The sequence below is a fragment of the Schistocerca cancellata genome, chromosome 3 (assembly GCF_023864275.1).
Source record: "Schistocerca cancellata isolate TAMUIC-IGC-003103 chromosome 3, iqSchCanc2.1, whole genome shotgun sequence".
NCBI lineage: Eukaryota > Metazoa > Arthropoda > Insecta > Orthoptera > Acrididae > Schistocerca > Schistocerca cancellata.
Genome location: NC_064628.1, coordinates 951,541,152 through 951,559,745, shown reverse-complemented (window position 1 = coordinate 951,559,745; position 18,594 = coordinate 951,541,152). Strand labels below are relative to the sequence as shown.

The 18,594-nt window shown below is 38.9% G+C and overlaps 1 protein-coding gene across 1 annotated transcript in view; it reads left to right on the top strand.

Moving 5' to 3' along the window:
• The window catches only part of LOC126176014 (F-actin-uncapping protein LRRC16A), a 573,185-nt gene that overhangs the window by 525,535 nt on the left and 29,056 nt on the right, over window positions 1–18,594 (top strand). The window contains exons 32-33 of the mRNA XM_049923133.1: window positions 4,280–4,402; window positions 13,395–13,514. Coding sequence (XP_049779090.1) covers window positions 4,280–4,402; window positions 13,395–13,514 — 243 coding nt within the window. The remainder of the gene's footprint in view (window positions 1–4,279; window positions 4,403–13,394; window positions 13,515–18,594) is intronic.

The window sequence follows — 18,594 nt, the reverse complement described above, 5'->3', positions numbered from 1 at the left end:
AAATAATGGGAGTAGAGGTGGTTAGTTGTATAATGTTATAAATCCAATAGTGGCATACTTCAGCTGTGGCTCGCAGTTGGCATGTTTCACTATGTTGGATCTGTCATTCATCTCTCTATTATTTTTGATTATGCACGGTCATCTTTATGAATTGTTCTGGTGGTTCAGCTAATCTGTTCCATCGTCATGTATGAACTTTCCGTTCTGAACTGCAATCCTTTGCAGGGTGATGTTGAAATATGAGTATATGACATGTACTTTGAGCTACAAAATAAGCTTCAAACTCTTAAGTTTCACTTAACTATATTTTAAATTCTTCCTGTCTCACAATGTCAGATCCCCTCAATTATAACTTGACATATTCAAAACCTTCAACTCAATATTATAGGCCCTACATCAAAGTTCCATCTTTTTAAATCAAAAAGTGATTCATTTGTTTTGGTTCCCTGTGGACATGGTCGGTGGCCCTCTTGCTCAGAGCCGTCCGTGACCCTGTCTACTCAAGAGTTACTCATTGCCCGATGACTCGCTGCTGCTCTCATTGTTACTGCACACGCCAAAGCACCCAGCATCTGCTCCTTTATTTTACACTACTTAACATATATTGGCTTCCATGATCATCTGTAGCTGGTAATAATATTAAAACTCGAACAAAATGTTGAATAAAATATCCTGTTACACTACAGTAGTTGAAAATGGCTAATGGTATGCTGTGCATTTGGCAACAAACATCTACAGATCCCTACAGCATGAAGTCTCCTAACTGTTTCCGACTGCTACCAATCAGAACTATGAAATCCGCATGCCTAGTTATAGTTCAACATAGTGGTGATTTTAGTCACATTATTTTACCTGAACCAGGTCGTCAAAATACACCAACACTTAGTGCAATCAGCTGTGCTGCCAGTAAATGTTATTAGTGATTTCCAAGAATATTAGCACTATAGCATGAGGAGACAGGCTTAGATGGGATTCCCAGCCATCCTGAGGACAACATTCCGTATATTTTGTTTCGCAAGAAGCCTGGAGTCAAAGTCGGTAATATTTGTGCCAATTTTCTTAGAAAACACGTGGCCCTCCCTAAACACTTCTACTCTTTGGTGTCACGCCTTGGAGTGATTTCCCAAAGAATTAAAGATAACTGGTATTTTTGTCCTTCCCTTTCTCTTCATACACATAATCTTGGAACAAAATTTCAAGCTTGTTATTCTCCACAAATTTTACTGTCATATTGCATTTATTGTAAAATAGATAAATTTCACTTTAAAACAATATTATGACTTTAATTCGTGGAATAAGATCATTATTTTCTTAAGCACTAACATATGATTAATAAAGATATTGTAAAATCGCTTCAAACTGTTTTCTATCGCATTTTATTATCAGTGCAAAGAAAATCATTGCTCAATTTATGGATCTTCCTACTGCTCAATGCTCTTTTTTATCATACATCTTTTATCATTAGTCATGTGTCATAGTCAAGTATATTATCTTTACTGGGTTCACCCATCATATCTGGAATGTCTGAGATGTGGGCACTGTGGGTTAGGAAACTTGCAACATCATTCTGGTCCTTTACAAAATGACCTTAATAAATATCAAAGGAAAATTGGGAACATAGTAAAAGTGATTATGGAGATAAACTTTCTGAAGATCACAGTTGGAGCTGTTAGGTTGGTGTGTACGTTCGTAGTGTTTTCGTTTTGCATATGGATATTCTGGTTGCTGTGTGTGTGTTTAGCAATTGTCATTTTTATTTGTACTTTACTGTTGCTGTTTGAGTTTACATATTGCCATTTTGTCTCTCTGAGATAGTGAGTGGAACTGTGGACGGCAGAAAATGGAGTGCCAGGTGGAGAAATTGGAAAATTTCAGAGATTTTCCTCTGTTTAAGTTCAATAGAAGGGTGACAGCAGCAGAGGCAGCCAGAAGCATTTGTGCCATGTATGAGAATAATGCCATTGGACAGAGCACAGTGAGAAAATAGTTTTCTCATTTTAAGGTGGATCATTTCAACATTAATGTCTCCCCATTTTCACGAAGACCTTCAGGGTTTGAAGAAAATAATTTAAAGCCATTAATCTACAATGATCCAAGTCAGTGTACTTGAGAACTGTCAAGTGTGATGAACTGTGAACATTTGCATGCGGTGGTGGAGATTCAAAAAATCAGGTGTATTGGTACCGCATGCTATAAGGCAAAATCACAAAAATCACTGGGTGGCTATATGTGTTTCTCTGCTTGCTCATCCTCAGTTGGTTCGTGAACAATACCTATCATTCCTATCCCCCATCATTACTAGTTACGAGAAATGATGTCTTTATGCTAACATAAGGAAAAGAAAGGAATGGTTGAGCTCAAATGAAGCAGCAATTTCCCATACAAAGACCTGCCCATGTCCACAATAGATAACATTATGCATCTGGTGGAACGCTATGGTGTGGTGCACTAAGATTTGCTTCCCCTAGGTGTAACCATCACTGCTGACATTCATCAACAACTGAGACATATTGCAGACACACTCCAAGAACAGTGAGCAAGAAGACTGCATGAAGTGATACTACTCCACAATAACAGCCACCCACTCTCTGCTAGACTGACAAAAAATACTATACAGGAGAAGGGTTTGAAAGTCATTCCCCACCCACCTGATCTTGTGCTCTCAGATTTTCATTTTTTCCCAGTCTCTATCAAACAACCTTCAAACTTCCTTTGTGGATGAAAATGCACTCCACACCTGGCTCAATGAGGTCTTTGCCTCAAAACCTCATGATTTCTACAGTTGTGGAATCGAATAGTTGCCCCAGAATTGGCAGACTGTTGTAAAGAGTGACGGGAGAATATATTATGATGATTTAAGTATCTGTTATGCATATTCGCTGTGTTTATTTATATTGAAGACAGTATAAGATGACACAGTTCACATTATTTTTGTTTTCATGTTTTCTTAATTGTAGATCGATCTACAGCAGCTTGTGACGTTCACCTGCTTAAATTCTTTGTTGATAGTCCTTGGTGTTGACATACTGCATTGTTATACTGGCTGTAAAATGGGAGGTGAAGTTCAACACTGACTACCATAAATAATGTATCCGACAGTTGCACAGTTGCGTTTCATAGCTCTTTACTTTTACTGTTCACAACACACTCCCCCCCCCCCCCCCCCCCCCCCCCCCCCTTCCCCCTCACGACCACCCGCAATATTACACACTTATATGGCCAGTTCACTATTGGTAAATGTTAAGCCTCATTAATACATTGCAGGCAAAAATCAGGACACTGCTGCTGCTGCTGCTGCTGTTGAATATCTATGAGGAGTAACAACCTAACCACATAGTTCACAGTTCTTGTAGAATAATACAGTACGTGTGACACTATTTCTCAAATAAATTGAACAGACACTGTCATTGTTTTAACACATGGCATATTTGTGTTACACTAATTCCACTAAATTAATGCATTGTTGTTACTGTAACTGATACGCACTTCCCATCTGAAAATCGGCTATGGACTGACTGTCTCGGGACCAAAAGTTTGGCCTTTGTATATCCTCACAATAATAGGCACTGAAACTATACATTGTTCAATGTTTAATTTACAGAAATTACAATTAAAACATAACTCAGTCAATTAACTGAATACATCAAAGAATTCCTTCTTTTTAACAGTTTCTTCTACTACAAGGGTTAAGCAGAATTATTTGTTTAAATAATGAAATTAACAGATATAGTTAAGCAAACAATACTTTTGACAAACCTGGTAGTTATTTTGGAATTAATTAAGGGCTGGCTTTGCTAATATGTTTTTGAATGGAGGCAGTCCTAATAGTTCTTCTTCATAATGTTTATAATTATTACAGAATTTATATTTGTTTATAGGTCAACAGTAGAATTTAATTCATGAAACAATTACTGATTTCACCCTACAACAAAGGACATTAACTAAGAATCATCCAAATAAATTAGGAAATTGATTACATACACAAAACTAAGCACAAAATTAGACCTGGTGCTATATTTATTAAGACTGAGGGCCAACCTTTTCTTTTTTTTATAAAAATACAGGTTGTACCCGTGCATGTCAATGTTAATTAGGCAAAAATGAAAATAAAATGAATTTAAGAAGGCAAATGGCAACAAGAGAAGAAGTAAAGAGATCCCAGCTTGCTTCGTCACACACTATGCTCTTTGTTTTTTTGTTTTGTTGTAACAGTTTTTATTGTGAACAGTTGTATGTTTATTCTTTCAGTTGTAATTAAACAGAAACTGTCTTTCTGCAGGGGAGTTTTCGTTGCTGAGTGATGGTTCCAGTACGAATACCTCTGCTGCCAATACCCCTGACTTGGATTCAGGAGATACACTGGATGAATCTACAGACTCTGGAGTTGCGAGTTTGGGATCTGGTATGGATACACAATACTTTTGGTTCCTTTACCATCGCTCCAATGCTACGAATTATTTTACTGCTCTGAGAATTGAATTGATGGTTCATTTTATGTAATTTTAAACCCGTAAGTGATAAGAAATGCTGTCGTAAACTGATCACATAACATATTGCGCCTACTATGTATCTGTTACCGTATGTGGGCTGAAATCTGAGTGAGAAGGAAATGAAGGAATAACCCTTATTAGCTAAAAAAATAACTTTGGTATGAAATAACAACAAAGCAATGATGTTTGAAAGTGTATTTCTGTATCAGTGTCAGCTTCTGCATGATATTCAGTACCCTGTTGCTATGCCCTGGGCATTCTAAAATGTGAGCACTTTCCTCGGTGTGTTGTCCTCAAGAAGATTGAGACGTTAGTCACAACCCTGTCCCACTCAAAGAAAGCCCTCCTGAGATCACCTGTTTGTCAGGAGGGCTCTTGCGATGGTGTACTCAAGTGATCAATTGGGTCTGTTTAAGCAGATACTGCTTACAGAGGGGAGATGGTAGCAGCACGAATCAAATCTGAGCCAACAATTTGCAAATCAGTACACTGGGCTATGGCACCATTATGTGAATTGCTCCTCAAAAATCCCTCATACTCTGTGCTTGCACAATACATTGCACACACTTTCAAAGAAAAATACTGACTTGGTGCTGTGAGCCACATAGCACTCATAGCACCCAAAGGAATGACGTATGCAATCAGAACATGTACAATCAAACACAGACAGCTGTTTCCCTTCTCTGATTTGATCGTAGCTTGACTGACCGTCATTTCAGCAATCAACATTGGTTTCTTGATAATGCAGAGAGAATGCAACAGAACATGGTCCATTTTATTTGCTGACCAGCACACATTTCAAGAGAAATGGTGTAATTTTAGTGCTAATTCTGGCTCGAGTTTGAAGAGAAATGGAATAATTTTGATGAGATATTTACAGTGTGCTGTAGCACATTAGCATATGATAACTGGCTTCTACTGACAATAACGTTGAGTTGGGGGGGGGGGGGGGGGAGACAACCTCTGCCTCCATAATGTACTGTAATGCACAGTACATGTAACACAAATTTGTGTGTTGAGCTTCCACAAGCTCCTGATAACTGGCTTGCTTTTCTGAACTGCTCTGTGCTCCCTGCTGCCGTTGGATAAGCAGCTGCCAGCAGCAAGTCATATACTCTTAGCTCACTTATTTGTTACATAGTTTAATTCTTAATTTCTTTGCGTGTTTTTGGGTACTTGCATAGTTTAATTCATAAATTTCGGGCGTATTATAGTATTTGAGAGTTGTAGCATCGCGTTTTAGTACCCAAATAGTGTAAATTCGCGTAGTCGTCTGTCTTCTGTTTTTGTTTTGAACGGCCAGTGTCGGTTGGTCACAGCCAGTGTGCTCCCTGCCGCCGTTGGATAAGCAGCTGCCAGCAGTAAGTCATACTCTTAGCTCACTTATTTGTTACGTAGTTTAATTCTTAATTTTTTTGCGTGTTTTTGGGTACTTGCATTGTGTAATTCATAAATTTCAGGCGTGTTGTAGTATTTGAGGGTTGTAGCATCGCATTTTAGTACCTGAAGAGTGTAAAATCGCATAGTCTCCTTCTGCCGCCGAGCAGTGTGTCAGCAGTGCGCAAGTAGCAGCATTTACTAGACAATCTTGTATTTTAATAACCATTTAAATTTTGTGTCGAATTGGTATGTGCTCTCTGTAGATTAGTTCAGACGTTCTTTGCACAACAGTATTTAGCATGGATAGGGACTGCAACTGCTGTGTTCGGATGCGGGCTGAGTTGGCATCCCTTCGCTCCCAGCTTCAGGCAGTTTTAGCTTTGGTCACACAGCTTGAGGCTGTTGCCAATGGGCATCACTGTGGGAGTCCGGATGGGGGTTTGTTGGGGACGGCCAGCTCGTCCCACACATCCCCCGTTCGGAGTACGGCTGTGGCTGCCCAGGATACTGTCCACATTGAGGCTGACCCCTCACCTGGATGGTTGAGTGGGAGGTCATCTTGAGGTGTGGCAGGGGGCAAAAGACATTTCGGAGGGCTGAACAGAAGGCCTCTCCAGTTTGTCTGACGAACCAGTTTCAGGCTCTATCTGCCACCCCAGTTAACATTTTCAAAAGCTTTCTTTTAAGTTTACAAATGCTATAAATGTACATTTGCCTTCCTTTCAAGATCGTCTTCTACCAGGTTTTCCATTCTTCTGTAAATAATTTGTGTTATTTTGCAACCAGGACTTATTAAACTGATAGTTCAGTAATTTTCACACCTTTCTTTGGCAATGGAACTATTGTGTTCTTGAAGTCTGAAGGTATTTCACCTGTCTCATACATCTTGCACACCAGATGGAAAAGTTTTGTCATGGCTGGCTCTCCCAAAGCTATCAGTAGTTCTGACGAATGTCATCTACTCTAGAGGCCTTGATTATCTATACATATTCATTTATTATAGCAATATTGGAAAACCTGGTGCTGCAAATTTGTCAAGTAGGTGATTAAGTGTCCAAAGCAGTTACAGTTTTGTATGTGGGTTTATATGGGTTCTGTTGTTGGTAAGAAATGTGCAGAATAAACCGTGACCACAGCTGTCTGTGGAATGCTTAGAGTTAGTTCCTCCACATCGAGGTAGCATATCTGGCAAAAAGTTTTCTCTGGTGGACTCGACCAGCTGTCAGGTTTTCAGTTTCCTCCCAGTTTGTGGTCATGTTTGCAAAAGTTCGTTACCAGTTGTTAAGAGATCATCCTCTATTCATCCCTTGGTTTCCACAACATTGTTGAATTGGGGATTGTTCCATCTTTCATGCATAGAACATGACACACAAGCTTAAGTCATCTTTCAGCAGTGATTTTATAGATGCTATGTAGATCACTTCTTTTCAGCGTTTCATCATTTGAAATATGTTCACGGTAGTTGATCTTCGGAATCCTCCTTGAGCATCGTTAGTGAAAAACATTGAACTTGCATGCTGATTTTGTATTTTCCTGCTCATAATAGATTTGCCAAAAGCCACAGTCAACATTTTGAATGCAGTGCTGCACTTTATTCCATATTTCAAGCAAAATTAAATGCAAATTCTTTACTCCATCTTTTTCAAAAGTAAAAATTGGTTGAGCACTCAAAAACAAGTTTAACCTTTTTGAATGTCAACAATAAACTAAATATTCAAAACAGCTGAAAATGCAAACATACATCACGAACGTGTCTACTAAGATGAAAAAGGATTTTGAAAACCAGTTGCATAAAGCCTATAAAATTAAAAAAATTCTGTTACTTTTGGATCAAACCTCATATATATTTCTCACAAGAGAGAGGAAACAGAATCATTAAACGAAGTGTACTGATAGTTACGACTATATGAGGACCCCAGAGGTCAAGGAGTCTAAGTGACAAAATCATAGTTTTGAGAAAACGCAAGTCAAAGTTTTAATGATTTTCGTAGGAGGGGACATGAGATTTTCACCATTTTGAACATTTCAGATTAATACTCGGGTCCTTAGCTTTTTATGACCAATGATAATAAATTAGTAGAACATATGGTTTATGGTTGATAGGTACAAAGAATGGACAATATGCACATAGACCCCTTTACCTTTCACTTACAATAGAGTAAAATGATAATGCTCAGAGTACATACTGAACACAACAGGAATTTATTGCTGTAACAGGATACAATATTGTTTTAATTGTGTACTGATTGATTTACAAAATACAAATATTTGGGTTTAACACTTATCAACATGTATCACAATCATCATCTGTGTCATAGATGTTGTTACCCAAGTCCGTAGTGACATCATCATCATCATCATCATCATCATCATCATCCACATCCACATGAGCAAATGGTTCACCAGTCTTTGTTTCATGGGATAAATGTTTATAAAATTGGTGGTTTATCGGTGGCACAAATTGCAGAAGTGCCATCAGATCTTCATATTTTGTGTATTTTAGTTTTGGCTTCACAGCAATGGATTGAAGTCTGGGAAGTTGTTTAGGCATTTTTACTGTTCGCTGCTTGTTCATTGGCAGTTTCTGCTAAGCAGAATACCCTCAGCTGATGTTTTCCTATGAAAAAGGGTATTTGGGTTTGCCTTTTCAAAATGAAGTACCTGCATTCCACGTATCTCTGGCACGGTGTTGTTAAAGTACTGGTTTAGTGGCTGCAGATCAACGAAGTCTTCATCCGTAATTTTAGTAACAACAAATTTTCGACTTGCTGCGGTAGCCAGATTCGTCCAGTCTTCTGGTATATAAATGTCACGTTGGTTCCGCTTTCTTTCAAGTTCAGTGATCCTGAAGTCCTGGTCACATTCATTGTATGAATGTCCAGAAACGAGGAAATACTGATCAACAGTTTCAATTTGGGTGTTCATAACAATATAACACCAAAATTTTACTATTGGATGGCTCTTGTTCTGGCCTCCACAATTGTCACTGAAGGCTAAGATGTGCTTCACAGTGTGATGAAGACTCTGGATATACTTCAGCAGGCAAAATGCTCTCTCCTAGCAACCCCTACTTGCCTATCCTTCATGCCACATAAACATACGGGCTGTACCACTGGTTAAGTTGTGTGTATTGAGGTTGTATGTCCACAACTGTCACATATTATAAGCTTTTGAGTTCATCGCATGTGATGCCGGAATCATCTTTTGAAGATCAAAGCATATTGCAACACAGTTGTTGTCCTTTAACTCCTTGCATTTCATTTTGGCTTCTTTTCCTACTTCTGCTTTCCAGAGACGACATTATGTTTCAACTTCAACTGCCTTATTTCATCAGGTGTACCATGTACAGTTCTCATTTGCTACCTGTCACAAGCTACACAGGTATTGATACGAGGCCTGTGAAAGCTTAGGTTAAATTCTGTCCTGAATATATGTCTGTACAAAATTTCACTTTCAGGTTTCACTTTTTTGTCTTCATGGCAAAATGTTTCATATATTTTATACATCATTGTCACACTTTAGTGTGAATGTAACTACTTTTGGTTTGGAGCTTTTGCTCTACTGTAATGGCTCGAGTACATCGGGAATCTTCTTATATGCTCCTTGATTATTGCAGTTCTGTTGACTGGAATTTTATTTAGGGCTCCTTCCTTCCCTGTTTATCACTGGCAAAATTCCAGGTGGATTTGATTTTTTGTTAATGATAATGTTTCTTATCTTTTTGTTAAATAGTTCAAGAGTTTTTTTCAAAAAGAGGTTTTCCACACTCTAAAACTGCCCAGTTTATAAATACATGATAAGTCTTTGTGTGTAACAGCTGTGATTTTCTTCCTCAACACAGGCTGTAAGTCTACGGCACCATTCAGGAATGATGTCTGAAGTTCCCAGCTACCTAGTTTCCAATAATCTCTAAATATTACTACCCTATGCTCTTTGGGAATATTTTCATTACAATTGTACATACACAGGTGATTGTATTCACGTATCTTTTTAGCCCCGTGCAGCATCATATTACAGTCAACATAAGCCTGTCCTGTGTTCCTCAATATCTTCCTCTTCTGAGATTTCCAGGTGTGCTCCCTTTGTACCCTTTTTCTCCTGGGCTGAGGTTCAGGGGGAATAGCATCAGCCAGCAAGTCCTCAATTTCACCAGGTCTTCATTCTGCTTCTTCTTCTGTGTCATCTAAAAATAATGTATACTAAATCAGGGTTTTTGTAATGGTGGCTAACAACATTGTGGTATCTTAAATTGTATTAAAATTGAAACACAATAATAAACATGTTAGATATCTACCTTCAGATGTATACAACTCACAGAGGTAACATAACTGAAGAAGCTCCACTGGTTTCATCATCATCATCATCATCTTCTTCTTCATCACAAGGATTCCAACCACTGTCTGTATCAGAATCATAACCATCTTCAAACAGTGGTGTGTCACTGCTACTACTAATATAACTGTCACTGTCATTATTCGTATCGCCATTACTTTTTCTATTATCAGCCTTGGGCATAGGATCTGGAAATGACTACTTCTTTAAAACAAATTCATACTCAATTTCATTGTTTGTTGCTACACTGATGAGAGGCCTAAAGTTTCCATACTTCATCCACTAAATAAATAAATTGTTACCCAGATATAAATATGTAAGCAACTAGAAAAAAATAGTATTGTAACAAAATGTACCAATCATTTGTAGCTTAGGTTGAATGTTTTTCTCAGTCCCATTCATTGTATACAAACGATGTATTTACAATTACTTTGTATGAAACGCCCAGATGTGACTAAAGACGCCACCAAAGGGTCATGTGTCAGCCAGTGTTGTACAGAAGATAATGTGGTGACATGCTTTGTCACTAGCACTGATGTCTGCTTCCACGAACGGAATCTATTGCACTGTTCCATTAAGTTTTGGGTGTGCAGCCGCAAGAAATCCCCTTCTTCTACTAATATTTCGGCTGTATAATGTTCAGCCATCTTCACAGTGAGCCGCAAGACTGCCGCTCCAGTGCTCGCTTCGTCCCTTTATACTCGTGTAGCGCGCGACTGCGCATGCGGCCACAGATGCAAATGCGCCAGAGACGTTGGTCGGCGGCAGAGACGTGCATAATGCGCGAGTTGTATCTATGACTCCGCAGTTGATCTGTGTTGGCATATCGATACATCATTGTGAGCTGCACTGTGACGACGTCTTTGTGAGTTGATTACAGCAAGTGCCGGATTCCATGATTTATCAAGATTGAAACCACTATCTCTATTAATTAATTCGTCGTCAAGCGAATTTCAATCGCCCCCTTCACTATCGAGTCCCAAAAGGATGATGTAGTTGCCAAAATTTCGACGTTGTCATACAACATGCTGTGACCATTATCAATACAGTGCTCTGCCACTGCCGACTTATTAGGTTGTAAAAGTCGTGTGTACCTCCGGTGTTCTGTACATCTTTCTTGGACAGTACGAGTTGTTTGTCCGATGTAAGAAAGACCACATTCACATGGAATTTTGTAAACTCCAGATTTTCGGAGCAGCAAATCATCTTTCACGGAGTCCAAGAGTGCAGCTGTCTTGGGTGGAGGACGAAAAATCACTTTTACTTTGTGTCTGCCAAGGATGCGTCCTATTTTTGATGAGAGGCTACCCACATACGGCAGGAAGGCCATCGATTTAAAGGTTTCTTCATCTTCTTCTGCTTTCTTTGTGGTCTCTTTCGGTTTCATTTTTAGTGCCCTCTGTATTTGTTGTGGAGAGTACCCATTGTCTTCAAACACTCTTTGTAAGTGGGAAAGTTCATCTTGCAGACTGCTTTCGTCAGAAATACGATGAGCTCTGTGGGTTAAAGTTCGGAGAACACTCATTGTCTGGGCACGATGGTGGCAGCTATTTGCACGTAAATACAAATCAGTGTGCGTCGGCTTCCTATATACTTCATGTCCCAAAGTGCCATCCTCTCTGCGCCGAACCAAAACATCCAAGAATGGAAGGCATCCCTCCTTTTCAATTTCCATTGTGAACTTTATTTGATCGTGGAGGGAGTTCAGATGTCTTAAGAAGTCTTGCAAGTTGTCTTCACCATGGGGCCAAACTACAAAGGTGTCATCAACATACCTCCAGAATACCGTGGGTTTCAAGTCAGCAGATTCAAGCGCCTTCTCCTCGAAGTCTTCCGTAAATAAATTGGCCACCAGAGGGGATAAGGGACTGCCCGTGGCGACTCCGTCCGTCTGTTCAAAAAATTCGTTGTTAAATAAGAAATATGTGGAGGTCAGAACATGTTTAAATAAAGCTGAAATCTCTTTGTCAAAACGTCTTTCAATAAGCTGTAGAGATTCTGGAAGGGGAACCTTTGTAAATAAAGCCACCACATCAAAACTCACTAATATATCACACGGGTTAATTTTCAGTGATTTCAGTTTACTAATGAAGTCAGCCGAGTTTCTTATGTGATGGGTACATTTTCCCACAAGAGGCCTCAACAATGATGCCAGATGTTTGGCAACGTCGTAGGTCGGAGAGCCTACGTTACTCACTATGGGGCGTAGAGGGACATCTTTCTTGTGGACCTTTGGTAGTCCATAAAGTCTAGGAGGCACTGAACCACTCGGTTTCAATCTCCGAACAAATTCTGGTGGAAAGGGAGAATCGTTCAGAAGCAAAACAGTTTTCTTCGCCACTCAATTAGTGGGATCCCTGCTGATCTTCCGGTACGTGCTGTCACTCAATAAATTGTACATTTTATCAAGGTATTCGTCCCGAGACAATAAAACAGTAGCATTACCTTTATCTGCTGGGAGTACCACCGTCTGAGTATCCAGGCGAAGCTTGCATAGAGCAGCCCTCTCTGCCACAGAAGATAATGTGGTGACATGCTTTGTCACTAGCACTGATGTCTGCTTCCACGAACGGAATCTATTGCACTGTTCCGTTAAGTTTCGGGTGCGCAGCCGCAAGAAATCCCCTTCTTCTACTAATATTTCGGCTGTATATTGCACTGTTTATTGGTAAAGGGGTCCTAGTGATATTGGACCTCTAGTGAGCCACTGTTTAACTACAACACACCAAGTAGTCAAGAGGCTTCATGCTAGACGATACATACTGTCGATAAAATCACTAGGATCACTTTACCACAAAACAGATTAGTATTATCACGTCCCATTCCTGTAATTAACCCATTTTTGTCAAAAATGTTACTTAGACCCCTTGACCACTGGGGTCCTCATATGTCGTGTATGTTGCTGCTCTTATAAAACTGTGAATTCTTCATTTTATTTATGTATCCACGTACCTGGCTAAGTAATTGAAGGTGTTGCAAAAAACCAGACAAGGAAATGAAACCCACTTGCCGTACATCCAAATTGACTACCTTAACCATTTAAGTGAGGCTGAGAGGCCACATCTTTGAATATTGGTTTCCCTTGTGTTTTTACTGTTTGTTTGTGATGTTGCAAGTAAAATTTCCACAGTGCTGCATGAAATGTAATGGTTCTGTAAAATCATATATTTTAGAAGAGTGTTATTTTTTCAGGAGGAGGTTGCAGTGCTGGAACCACAGTGCCTGAGAAACGATCAGTGAGGGAGCTAGCTGCCAGCTTAGACAAACAAGGTTCGGGTGGCAGGACTGGCTCCTCACACAGTACAGAATCAGGTAAGGCAAGGTAGTGTGAAAACTGCATTCAGCAATTCCATTCAGTTGAAGACCTCTTCACTCAGCTGAGATTAACAGGCAATTCATTCTGTAATATGTATGAATACTCTACTGGATGAAGTTAAAGTTGCTTTACTACCTTCAGTATTCTTAAAAAGAGTGCTGTTACTATTAGTAGCTAATTGGTCTACTACTGCTGCTGCTGCTGCTGCTGCTACCACCACCACCACCACCACCACCACCACCACCACCACCACAAATGGGAATATTAACATTAATAAAATGTATGCCTGGTGTGGTGGCTGATTGCCAGACTACAAATCCAAAGGCTCAGGATTTAATCACAAGTCAGTGATAGGACTCTTTCTGTCATTTACCACTTCTTTCATCTTTGCAAAGAGTTTTCTTAATGTGAAAAATGTCAAGTTGTACTGTGGTTTGAAGTCTGTGGTAGGTCCTTATAATTGGTTGTGAGAGTCAATTTGTTGGTATGAGGCAGGCAGGAGCATACAATAAGACCATACCTAGTAAAGCACTTTGGTCTTCAGACGTACCTTGTGGTTGAGATCAACTGTAGCTGTAAATGGTGATGGTGGTGATTATTCCATTTTCTCATAGAGGTACTGAACTATGTTCTAAAATGGAAAATCATACACTCAGTTCAGTAGTAAATGTAAAAAATTGGTGAGGAATCAACGATCGATATTTAATAATTGAAATGCAGCTACTTCATGCATGTTGAAGTGTACTGAATAATACTTGTATTGAACTGAGTATTCGTGGAAGAACAACATTGATTATGCTGTTCGTTGGTGACTTTCAAAGTTCTGAAAATAGTATTATGATAATTTAGATTTACGAGATATACCATAAATTTCCTTTAAAGTAATGATTTGTAGGTGTAATTCAACCTAAAGGGAGTATTCCAACATTTTAAGCATACTGTTACTTTCTGTTGCTGCTGCAAGCTCTGAAAACCCAAATATTTAGACAGTAGTACTAATGCACTACCCATATCCATAAAGAACGTTTTGAAAGCTGGATTGCCACCAGTAATTGTAAGCATTGGCAACATTGGAAGAGCCACAAAACAATGTGATGCAATGTGTACCTTGTAAAATTGATGGTGATGAATCTGTAGAGAAGTTAAATGATTAAATCTCGGTACACTTGCCAGATATAACGATACTTCAACGAGTACTGTGGGCATTAATGACTAATAGAAGAAATTGAAAGGACCATCATTTTCTTGACTCACCTCTCAGCCAAAAGAACGGAAAAAGAAAAGTTTAGGCAGACTATTAATATCACAAATTAGCGCAGAACATAAATGGCTGCTGAATACATCTGAGAGGGTTTAAATAGTGAGAGGGAAAGACACTGCTGTGCTTGTTGTCTCAAGGAACAAGTTTTTGATATTTACTGTTGCATAGGAATTATACTTCAGAAAAAAAAAAAAATGCTGCTCCATGATTAAGGATAGAGTGGTTTTGTTTCTAAATAACCTCTACTCCTTGCATTTTCTCCTGGCACTTAAGACGTTTTCTTTTGCAGTATTATGGTAACAGTACATTAGATTGTCCCTGTTATACATATCTTGACAAAGGAGTCTTCACAACTTCTGCTGGACAACTTTCCCTGATGTCTCATCCTCAGACTTCAGTACAACTACACTGCGACAGCTGTCTCAGCTTACTGAAAACTCCATGCCATCTGGAGAACTGTGTATGCCGAATACTGTGAGAAGTTCACATTTCAGCAGTGATGAGCTATTGCTCTCCAACATTAACCTTTCATTGTACTTTCAGTGTCACCTGTCAGTTGTAGGATTCATCAAAAGAAAGCCACAATAATGGATGCCCAGAAAAAGAGTTGCTGATTGTTTTACAAATTTAGCATATAAAAGAATACCAGAGGAATTTGAGGAGACATGGAAACTGTAGTGTTGCTTTAGGATGGAGTTTCACCTAAACAATACAAGGCAACATTCGCTAATAAAGCTCTTGTATTACAACCACAAGTAGATGAGATCCAGCCTTGAACAGAAGAATTTGACAAAGAGTGGACAGTATTTCATCACAGTGAACTTTACAGTTTATGCTGATTTTGGTGTCATGGCACGACACCTATACCAAATTTCATTGGTGTATATAATACTCATAATAAAAAAGAGCACTAGTGCCTTGAAAAAGCCCAAAAGAAGAAGAATAATGATGAGCAGCAAAGATAAAGAACAAGAGCTGTAAGAGAGAACAGTAAATGACAGTGTTGATGCAGTGCTGAAAATGATTGGTAACAATAGATAAAATTGTGTATATAAAAATTAGCATGTAGAAGCATCTGCAAGAACATGAAATGGGATGAAAAAGTATGTGCTATATCAGATACTGAGTGGCATTAATAATCCTTTTCTCATCTGATTTCAATCAAGGACCTTTGCTTTACTTTATTTATAGCTATAAATAAGCACCCTGCATGATACAAACTTTTTTTTAAGTTACTAAAGAAAGTTAGCTTATACAAATTAGCTGCCACTTGCATGCTAGTACATGCTTTACAAATATGTAAATACACTAAAGCACCAAAGAAACTGTTATAGGCATGCTTATTCAAATACAGAAATATGTAATGAGACAGAATACAGCGCAGCAGTTGGCAACACCAGGTGTCTGGCACAGTTGTTAGATGGGTTAATGCTGCTACAGTGGCAGGTTATCAAGATTTAAGTGAGTTTGAATGTGGTGTTACAGTCGGCACACGAGCTATATGACACAGCATTTCCGGGGTAACAATGAAATGGGGATTTTCCTGTACGCCCATTTCACGAGTATATCGGGAATCCGGTAAAGCATCAAATCTTGGACATCGCTGCGGCTGTAAAAAGATCCCGCAAGAGCAGGACCAACAACGACTGAAGAGAATTATTCAACATGACAGAAGTGCAACCCTTCTGCAAATTGCTGCAGATTTCGGTGCTGGGCCATCAATAATGTCAGCATGCAAATCGTTCGACAAAACATCATCAATGTGGACTCCTGGCACTGAAGGCCTATTTTTTACCCTTGATGACTGCATGACACAAAGCTTTACACCTTGCCTGGGCCCGTCAACACAGACATTGGATTGTTGATGACTCTGAACATGTTGCCTGGTCGGACGAGTCTTGTTTCAAATTGTATCGATCAGATGGATGTTTACGAGTATGGAAACATCATAATGAATCCATGGACCCTGCATGTCAGCAGGGGACTGTTCAAGCTGGTGAAGGCTCTGTAATGGTGTGGGGTGTGTGCAGTTGGAGTGATATGGGACCGTGATACATCTAGATACAACTCTGACCAGTGTCACATATGTAAGCATCCTATCTGGTCTCCTGAATCCATTCATGTCCGTCGTGCATTTCGTTGCACTTGGGCAATTCTGGCAGAACACTGTGACACCCCACACGTACAGAATTGCTGCAGGACGGCTCCAGGAATGCTCTTCTTCCACTGGCCACCAAGCTCCTCAGATATGAACATTATTGAGCATATCTGGAATTCCTTACAACGTGCTGTTTAGAAGAGATCTCCATCCCCTCATACTCTTATGGGTTTCCAGTAATACTTCAGACATTAGTTGAGTGCATGCCTGTTTGGCTGGAAACTTCGTTTGATATCATTTTTGTTGTGCCTACCTGCAACTCAGCATCTTTGCTATATGGTAAGTAGCAACTATTCTTTTCACAATAGTGTGGTTATTCCATCCTGGATTTTCCATTGTTTAGATATTATATTGATTGATTGAGGAAAATTATTTTCATTGTCTGTAAGTAAAGTGGCTTGTTAGGAAATTGTTTCCTTCAGAATTAATGGGGACTCATAATAAAGGAAACCACACAATAATATGTTTATATTGCTGCAGGTTGCCACTTAGTGTATACTGCACCATCTTCATAGGTTTGTTTGTGAATACAGAATTACTTCTAAATTGAAGTTGTAAACTGTAAGGGAGAAGCTGTTTATAATCCTTTGTCATTCTTTGAGACTTGTGATATGTTAATTAGTTAGTTAATTAATCAATATTCCATAGATCATTTGCAAAATTTCCATGAAATGAATGTGTTTACAAGATATGAATACATGTTAATTTGAACCTTCAAAACACAGTTTCCCACAAATGTCATACACATTCAGTCAAAACTCTTCTGACACACTTTCTCCAATATCGATCGATGTTGTTTTGACATAAGGATCTTTAAATCTCTAATGGCACATGACAGTTGTTTTGGTATGTAACCATAATTAACTTTTGGACAGTATAACACCTTGAATACCAGGACATTGGCACAAATGAATGTAATGTGTATGTGTGCCGAGTTCACAAAGAAAATGTTGAATTATATTGTTAACAATATACATAAATGCCATCTCCCCTTTTTGCACTTGGGCATGACCTCTGACAGAAGTGGGTTAGAAGGCATGTGACAATGACTCTACAATTACTATGTATGGGTCAGTGCAGTCGTTCTGTTTAGAAACACAACACATATTCAGTATTAGATGCATTTGCACTGGTGAGCAGGTATTCTCACAAGAAAAGTACTCCAGCTCAAACAGCTACAACTGAATAAAAATAATTAAAAAAAACGGCAGTGTATCTGCTCAGACACAAATTAAAGATCATTTTCTTGTAAAACTATGCTTTGTTCTATTATTGACGTTTGAAGAAACAATATCATCTAACAGACATTTATGACCATCAGATTCACAAGAGTCATAAACGAGGTATTATTTGACAACAAAAACCAAGCATATGCTTTGAAACAGTAGATGTTAACACAAACATAGAGGCATATTTACCAATAAAAAGTTGCTATACTTTCTTGCCTTGTGTGCAACAGTATATGTTGACACATGCAGAGAGCCATATTTCTCAGTAAGAAGTTACTATACTTTCTTGCCTTATTTGCCATCAAAATGTAGATGTGTAGTTTGACTGAAGTGATTAAAAACACAACTGACTGGAAAACTTACGAAAATCTGGATACTATAAATATCTTTGATATATCGTTGCGAAGTTTATTACCCCAGAGTGAGAC